The following is a 9145-nucleotide window of genomic DNA, read 5'->3' on the forward strand; positions in this document are numbered from 1 at the left end:
AAGAGATCTAATCGTTAAATAAACTCGCCCTTCACTTCAGAAAATCGCGATAAGACGCGCACAGACTTTGCAGGTGATCCCGACGCTCGCTCGATTTTTCACCTCGATGACGCCAGATAAAATACATTCGCGCTTCGATATCGAGAGATTTGCAATCAAATACAGAACTGATTTACGGTCGCGTGATTTTATTGCAATTGTTTTAAACATTGAGCGCGCGTTGTGCATGCTGGAGAATTGATTTATCGAATTGCACGTTTAACACAGATACGAATTCAGACACAATATGAATTTTCATTTCTTCAACATTCGTATAACAATAACAAGATAAATTAGACGCGTAACAAGAAGAGATTTTCCTCTCAAATCCATCGATCGAGATTTATTAAAATTTAAAAAAAAATTCTGTCTCTCGAAAGATAAGCAACTGATAATGACAATCTTGATGATAATTAGATACATAGTACTTCATCGTATTTACAATCATATTTTGCAATGTGACTGTTGATTGTAAATAATCGACCGGTTTAATCCTCTTGTTGTTGTTGGTTTCAAACAGCTTGAGTTTACGGAACTGTAATATTATACTTAAGTAAGTCTAGTTTTCCCGAACGAGATTCAAACAACGTCTTTACGAAACGGGAAGCATCGATCAATCTGGTGAAGTCAATGTTTGTGTCGTGTGATCCGCAATATCTGTTACGTTTAAAGACATCGCGTATGTACAGGTAACAAATAGATCAAATATCAATTATTAAACGTAATCGTAGTTTTTATACAACTCGAACACAGAAGTCCGAAAAACGTCGTAAAGATATTTAAAGACGTCTAAATTATTTGAACCCTCTTTCAAATATCTTTATGATGGTTTTCGAAGTTTTATACTGGGACGCACTGTACAGTGGTGTAACTTAGTATTGAAAAAGTGTGTAAAACAAAAGACTGTGAGTCAGGTGCAAAAAGATGTCTTTTTAAACATTAATAAAGAGTTACCCTACAAGCAATTTATTATTTTATCTTTTAAAACTTGTCTTGTTATAAGAAGTCACGGAAATTTGAAGCTTTTTCTCTTCCAATAAAATGTCTGTATTATGCAATAGAGAAGAAATGAAGAGTCGAGGGAGGGAAGTGAGCGTGGAAAATGTGAAAATCGCGTCTGTCGCACGGGAAAACGGGGGGTGTAGAATTTTGCCCGGAGTTGGGTGGCGCGCGGTCGAAATTTTGACACCGTGCGCATTCAACGTCGCGCATCTCATCGGTATATATCTTGATTTCTAAATTTTTTCTGGTTTCGATCGATGCCGCGGAGAGATAAGCCGCGAGATTGCTGATAATGGGATAACCAGATAGTGACGATCGTGATATACGCGATGGTCCCGATGGCGGACCGTTCATTCGGTTCTCTTCGCGTCGTTCGGAATGTAACTGTCATCCCCGAACTTTTCCTTGTTCCGGAACTTTCGTTTTTGAACGTCGTTTCTTTTTCTTCACTCGCGACGCGAAGAAAAAAAAAACAAGAAGAAAACTCGCGCCACACACACACACACACTGTAACTATCGCGAGAGATTGTCGCGTCAAACGACACATCTTCGCGCTTCCGGAAACCGGTACTGATCGGAGGCGCGAATCGAGAATAATCCACGCAGAAAGTATGGAGGGCACGGGGATGATGAGTGGAGTTCCAGTGCGCCAAGAGGGTCGGAAGCTGTGGCAGTACCTCGCAACGATGTCCGGTATTTGAATGATTGCGCGCATTATAACGTTATCGTCGTCACACTTTTTTCTTCTCTTTTGAAATATTTTGTAAATTGAATGATCGGTCGCGAAAAAAAAATTGAAAATTATAGAAAAATATGTCACTCGTTTTCTGGTAATCGGTATTAACCAAAATGATGATTGATATTAATTGTAAAGTTGTACGAAAATCTTGAAACTCGAAACTCGATGTGATTGCATAAAAAAGTGTACCTACGTGGAAAAAATATTTATAATAAAACCATTGCTTTTGTGAGTGTGTGGATTTGCATTTGTTTCAAGTTTTGCATATCAGAGCAGTTTTTCGTGGCATGAAATTTATTGTTACGCCATTTTTTATATTTCTGGTTTTGTTTGTTTGTTTTTCAAATTCACGGTCTGTCATCACAGAAACTTTTTGTATTTTTTTACATTTCCGGTCTTTCATCACAGAAACAGAGCTAGAATCTCACTAATTAGAACATTAATACAGCGTTTGACATTTTTGAAGTTTGCCACTTAATTTCAGCAATTAATTAAGAGAAAGTCTTCAGCGCTTCGTTCTGTCATTTAATTCTCTATAATGTGTTCGCGCAGTATCGAAGATATACGTTCCGTCTCGTTGTACTAATTGAATTCCGGCCGCGAGTCATAATCATAAAAAAATAAGCAATGAATCGCAACGTTGCGCCGATGAATTATCTCGCGCGAGTCTGTCTCTTTGACAAAGTTAACGACATTACGTCGAGAGAGCCGTTTCATTTACAATGAATGAACTCTTCGTTTCTTAATGACATCTTGTCAATTAAAATGTCTCGTATATTTCGCTCACGATTCTCTTGGGGGAAGGGGGGGACAATCGTAATATTTCGTTGAAATTTAACGCGCGAGTTTTTGTGTGCTCGAGAGTTCAGTGATTCGCGATAATTAATATACAATTGACGGGACCGGTTCTTTTTGGGAACTCGAAAAGAACAACGGATTTGCTGTTTTGGCGAGGCTACATTTCGTGAATCGACGCAATTCATACCCGAATCATCACAACGCGCTACTGTTCGACGTTTCGCGTCGAATCTCGTCGTCTCTGGATATTTTCGATGTTGAACGTAATAATTCGGCCCTTATCGCGCGCGTCAGATAATAGTTTCTAAGCGTCTTCTGTGCCGATTACGGACTAATATAACATCGAAGATGATCGTTCACAATTAACGCATTGTATGATGTAGATTTATATTTAATAATCGTTCCGTTAAAATGTGTCCGTTATCGTCTCACTTCTATTTAATTGTCGTGTCGTTCGCTTTAAAAGGAAAAAGAAACAATTTAAACGGAAAAAAGATAAAATAAAGTTTATAAGTTTTTTTTATAAAATTCTTTCAAGTTTTGTGCGCGCGTGTTATATCAATGACTGATAAGAATTAACTTAGATTCTTAGAAAACACATTCACACGCGCGAACCTGATAAATTAAAAAAAAAAAAAAAAATTAATGACACTGTGTGTGAGTCGATGATACAAATCAAGTAATACTGAGAATAAGCCAATCAGATTCGAACGCGATTGTTGAAGCGCGTGCGTAAACAAGAAAATTGAAAATTAATCTAGATTAAACAATTTGAAGTAAACTTGTCTCGATTTTAGTATCCTGTGTGTTCTTCGAATTCAACAAATTACAATTTTAATAAATAAATTAATATTGAAACATATTACAGTAGGATAAAAAATATTTATTCTTTTCTGTTTGCTTTAATTGCAAAATTAATGTCATTTTTTCAACCTTCTCAGCCTCCTTGATGGCGATCGGGGTCGGTACCGCTCTGGCATGGACGTCTCCTGTGCTGCCTCATTTGTACAAAAAAACTTCTTGGCTGGTCATCTCGCAAGAGGAAGGTTCCTGGGTGGGTTCGTTGCTAGCTCTGGGCGCGATGGCGGCCGCCGTTCCTTCCGGTCCTATGGCCGACAAACTCGGCCGAAAGAAATCTCTCCTCTTACTGGCGGCCCCGTTCTTGCTCTCCTGGGTGATCATTATATTCGCGTACAAACTCTGGCTGATCTACATAGCCCGATTCGTCGTCGGGATCGGCGTCGGCGCGGCCTGCGTTCTCGTGCCCACGTACATATCCGAAATCGCGGAGATCTCGACCCGCGGCACCCTCGGCGCCATGTTCCAGCTCTTTCTCACGATCGGAATTCTGTTCGCTTTCATTCTCGGAAACCAGATAAATTACACGGCGTTCGCCGTGGTCTGCGCCCTCATAATAGTCGCCTTCCTGCTCGCCTTCGTTTGGATGCCGGAATCGCCGGTCTGGTTGCTGGTGGGTTGGCTGAATTCTTCTTTCCTCGATTTTTTTTTATGATCGCGTTAATGAAAAAAAAAAAATCTTACAGCTGATATTACGCGAACGTTTTTTTTTGTTTCGCAAATGACGAATTTTATGTGTAAAAATGTGTATTTTGAATATATATTCAGAACAAACAGCGAAAATCGGAAGCCACGTTGGCGATGACGATTCTTCGAGGCGATGCTTACGACCCGTCCGAGGAAATTGCGCAAATCCAGCGAGAAGCGGAAGAAGCGACGGCGAGGAAATCGAGCGTGTTCGATCTAGTGCGCACTCGAGCGAACAAAAGGGCTCTCGTTGCGTCGTTGGGCTGCATGTTCTTTCAACAAATGTCCGGCATAAACGCGGTGATATTTTACACGGTCAACATCTTTCAGGCATCTGGAAGCTCGATGGCGCCGGAACTCGCTTCCGTAGTGGTGGCGATAGTTCAGGTGCGATTGTTCACGCGTTTTAATTAATAATCGAAATATACTTAAATAAGTGTTTTTTTAAATATCTCTCATTTGATTTGTTTCATTTTTTATTCTTGGTATTTATTTCTTTTCCAAGTTTTTACGAACAAGATTTGCGATGTAACGAAAAAAACTTATTTCTTTCTTTCTTTTTGTAAAACTTTATATAATTCTCTCTCTCTTCCATACAAACCTGTTTTTGCGCTGTAATTGTTCATGATTGTCGTTGTTACTCCTACGCTATATAACATTGCATCACCGCAATTATCATTAACCACTTAATTGTCGTAAAGATTATGTTTGCTCGAAATGTCATTTCTGGCAGATGGTGATGTCAGGCGTAGCAGCCATAATTGTGGATCGCGCAGGTCGAAAACCGCTGCTAATATTCTCCTCAAGTATTATGGCAGGCAGTCTCGTGGCTCTCGGTTCGTACTTCAACATTAAAGCAAGCGGAAGTGATGTTAGCAATCTCGGCTGGCTACCGCTCTCGTCTCTCACGTTATTCATGATCTCTTTTTCCGTTGGGTGAGTTTGTTTGTTTTTTTTTACACATTTTCATAACTTCCGCAATTGCGTGTAAAACGTGCGAAACAATTACAATTACAAAAATTCGTGTCAATAGAAATTATTTGGTGTGAGATTTTTTCCAATTGCAATTATACAATATTAATAATAAAAACAGGAAGGAACAGTAAAACTTAAATCTTTTTGCGCAGAATGGGACCAATACCGTGGATGCTAACGGCCGAACTGTTCTCCGCGGAGACCAAAGCGATCGCTTCCGGTCTCGCGGTAATGTTGAATTGGTTCCTCGTGTTCCTCGTAACGAAAACCTTCCCGGCGATGAACGAGCAATTAGGAGCCGACGTGACTTTTTGGATTTTCGCCGTCATCATGGCGATCGCCACCGCGTTTATATTCTTCGTCGTTCCGGAAACCAAGGGAAAATCCATTCAGGAGATTCAGGAGACACTGAAGGGTAGTCTCAAAACAACGGCGCATATGTAAAATGCCGCTTCATGACAATTAACGTGAAGAGAATCGCGAGAGAATCTACTTTATTAATGTAAAAACCGTCGTTTTCTTCATTTTTAGCGCAGATAATTTAAGAGACGTTGCGCGTTTTTATCCAGTTTGATGATATCCAAACGTTTTTATATTAAAATTAAAATTCCAAGTGATATTTTTAACTGGACAATAAGCAATTTTTAGAATCACTTTTTTTATAATGGCGCACAGCGCGGCAACAACAATTACTCACAACTTTTTACAGGAACTCGACAAAACTCTATTGCATTTGTTATATAACATATACGTATGTATTTTTTTGTTGTGTTCAAAACTAAAATTCAAAACTTGTTTTAATGCAATTTTTTAGCTGGCAGATTTCATTGACGCACGAAGTTTTTATCATCATGCATTTAATCGTACATTATTATTTAAACATGTGTACTATCGCATCATCTGAGAAATGATATCTTATCATTTTTTTGTAGTGACATGTGTGTAAGATAATATCCTTCTTATATACGTTCCTAAGTATAATAATTCATCGATCATTTATAATTGATGTGTTTTTTTTAATTAAAAATTTCATCTATTTAAAGAAATGATATTTTTGCTACAATTTTAAAATAGTTAAACATGTACAAAACAAATAAATTAAATATACATGCTTTTGAATAATATTTTAAAATCACGTAGCCATATATATATATATGTACATTATATATATATATATATTTTTATAATTTCTCGAAATATATATGTGTGTTATTTTGTTGTTCAACACACAGACGTAAATAAAAAAATTGTGCATATTAGATAATAATATTATAAAATTACAAATAAATTGTACGTACAGTAATTTCTTTTCTTTCCTCACTTTTTCTAGTTTCTGCCTTTCTTTTATATTGTTTTTTTTTTTTTGACAATGTTTAAAATCATCTTTCTCTTTAATCAGGCAAAATTAAATCGAAGCTTAAAACAAACATTTCTCGACGAGATATTGACGCAACGCGATTTTTGTTAAGCGAGCTCTTTCTGAAAATTATGAGATAATGCGCGTCGTTATCTCTCACTGTTCTAGTGCATAGTAAACATAAGTTATTCCACACTCGGGGAATGGAAAAAATGTTTAATGCTCCGTTGGCTACTAGGTGCGTCTTAAGTCGATTAATCTTTTTTTTTTTTCCCCCGCTTGCAAACGCGTCGTCTTTATGACGACTACTGTTTCACACCGCGATAACGCAGATTGCGCGATTGAGGCCATCAATCAGCATTTCAACGACTGTAGGAGAAGGTAAAGAACGAGAGCGATTTTTTTACGAAATAACTTATTTATGACACAGATGATTTCTCCGTCGAAAAAGGTGTTTCCATTATTATCACGTAAATAACGACACGAAATAACGATAACGGAACAAAGCAACGATTTTTCGAGAGCTTGATCGATACCTTTGAAATAACAACGTACAAAATAATAAAAAAGTAAAATTATCGTCTCTTTTTACTCGCGAAGACAACAATAGGGACAATTATCGCGATAAGACGACTCTCCTTTGCAGAACGGACATTTTATATATCGAGGATTTCTTTCTTCGTTCACAAGCTTGGGAGGAGCCTATCAAAGACACTCGAGAAAGTCGCGAAGCAAAATCATTGCCTTCCCTTGTCCAGCGATAAGGACGCGGTATTATCGACTGTTGACACGTGATGTGTGTTATTCCCTTATTCCCTCCCGTGGAAACACAAAACTTTCCAACAGATGCGTGAGCGAACAGAGCGGAAAATTTTTCGACTCGTCGCGCGTCTCTCATTCTTTTTATTTATATTGTTGGAATCCGTCGCGATTCTTTCGAACTTTCGCGCACGATGAGTGTAACTCATCGACACGTGCGTGATTAAACAAACGAGGATAGTGAGTGTGTGTTAATTAAAATATAACGCGCGGAACGAATTCCTTGGGAAGGTTGATATTAACTCGCGCTGGAAACTTTTCCACGCGTATGTGTATGTATGCACGTACATTTCCAAGGTGTGTCACAAAATTGTTTTACAACCGAGCTTCGTGTAAGAGACAAGTCGTCATTGTCACATTCACCTGTTGTCTTTTCAAAATGTAAAATTGCGCAAGTTCGTAACTCGCATCGAGACAAAATGCTATTCACCGATAAAGTCTGATACCCGTTGTTTCTCTCTCGAGCAATTACATTGACTGCTCGTTAGATTACGTAATTACAGAGAAACACACGTATAGACAATACGTAGATATTTTTTCTTTTGGAAAATGTGTTTCGACATTGCACAATTAATTTCTACTTAGGAAAATTTTCCAGTGTCATATTACGCGTGGGTTTTTTTTTCAAAGGATCGCTTTTGAACGTATGTTGTAAAAAAAAAATATTTAACACAAAAATGACTCATCGGCAGTTCTCGTATAAAATTTATCGCACTTCGGAACACTTTCTTTTTTTTTTTTTTTTTTCTTTTCACAAAATGCATTCTTTACAAAAGAGTCATCACGTTCGCACTCTTCGTTCGCGATTTATCTTCGCGCCAGATAACCGCGGCGAGTTAATCCAATCCTGTAACATTGTAAAACCGGTATTGACAAGTCACCCGGTCGTGTGATTTATATCGCTCGAAGAGTTAAATGTCATTAAAGAAAGTTTAATGTCACGGCGGGGACGTTCGTTGTTACACATATACGCACACATTTGCGCGCAAACATTTAGATTTATACATGTATATGTATGTCGAGCGCGCGCAAGTGCACATTCAGAATAAACGCACTTGGATCGCACGTTTGATTATCTGCGCCGTATCATTCCATTCGCATTTCCCGGCAACAGCTGTTTTTTTTTTCTTTTTTCACGCGTCACGCATTTTTTCACGTATTATTAAATCATCCTTTCCGCGCTGTTTCCACGAAGAGCGCGAACTTGAAAAGCGTTTAATCAAAGGTGAGGATCGGTACGTCATCTTCTCACTTTCACACGCGCTAACGATTTCACGGAAACGACCGGGTGTTGCAACGCGAGAAAAATTTTCTTAGTTCGAGAATAAAAAGAAAAAATTAATCACGTGTGTTTGGCGCGGAAACATTAAACTTATTTAACATTGATTAATTTCACGTTAATTAATTTCACCTCAAATCTTTTTTGTAAACGATAAGATATCACCGTGCTGTATTTTTTTTTTCGATTTTCCTCATTAAACGATAAATAAGCTTCGAAACAAATTCTGATATCTGAATTCGAATCTGGAGTGTTGCGATCGATCTGAATTTTCAAATCTGAAGTATTTGTGATTAAAATGAAAACAAAATTACACGTGTTTTTTTTATACACGAGCAAACACGTTAATCTAGGAACAAAAGTCATGTGTGTGTTGTCGTTTTGGAAAAAAACAAGAAAATAATATCCGTATTATAATTACTTTATTATTGTATTATGTTATTATGTTGTTACTTTATTATGTGGTAATTATATTATTACCTCATTATATTATATTTATATGTTGATTAAGAAAATCAATACGTCACATACACACTTACGTATATTTTTGCTAGAGTTATATGCCGAAGGTACATGTAACGAACGCACACTT

General features: G+C 37.6%; 1 protein-coding gene across 2 annotated transcripts; it reads left to right on the plus strand.

The window, feature by feature from the left end:
- The first annotated feature begins 547 nt into the window (after positions 1-547).
- LOC109859369 (facilitated trehalose transporter Tret1-like) lies at positions 548-6175 on the plus strand. Of its 2 annotated transcripts, none has more exons than XM_020437575.1 (5): positions 548-728; positions 3520-4049; positions 4205-4510; positions 4857-5059; positions 5251-6175. In XM_020437575.1, the coding sequence occupies exons 2-5, from the start codon at positions 3528-3530 to the stop codon at positions 5540-5542; spliced, it is 1323 nt and encodes a 440-aa protein (XP_020293164.1). In that variant the 5' UTR covers positions 548-728; positions 3520-3527; the 3' UTR covers positions 5543-6175. The 2 variants fall into 2 exon arrangements, with proteins under 2 accessions (XP_020293164.1, XP_020293163.1); XM_020437574.1 differs by lacking the exon at positions 548-728 and adding an exon at positions 1372-1734.
- Positions 6176-9145: the final 2970 nt, after the last annotated feature.

This window comes from Pseudomyrmex gracilis, unplaced genomic scaffold (assembly GCF_002006095.1).
Source record: "Pseudomyrmex gracilis isolate BER0280 unplaced genomic scaffold, ASM200609v1 scaffold_259, whole genome shotgun sequence".
Lineage (NCBI taxonomy): Eukaryota > Metazoa > Arthropoda > Insecta > Hymenoptera > Formicidae > Pseudomyrmex > Pseudomyrmex gracilis.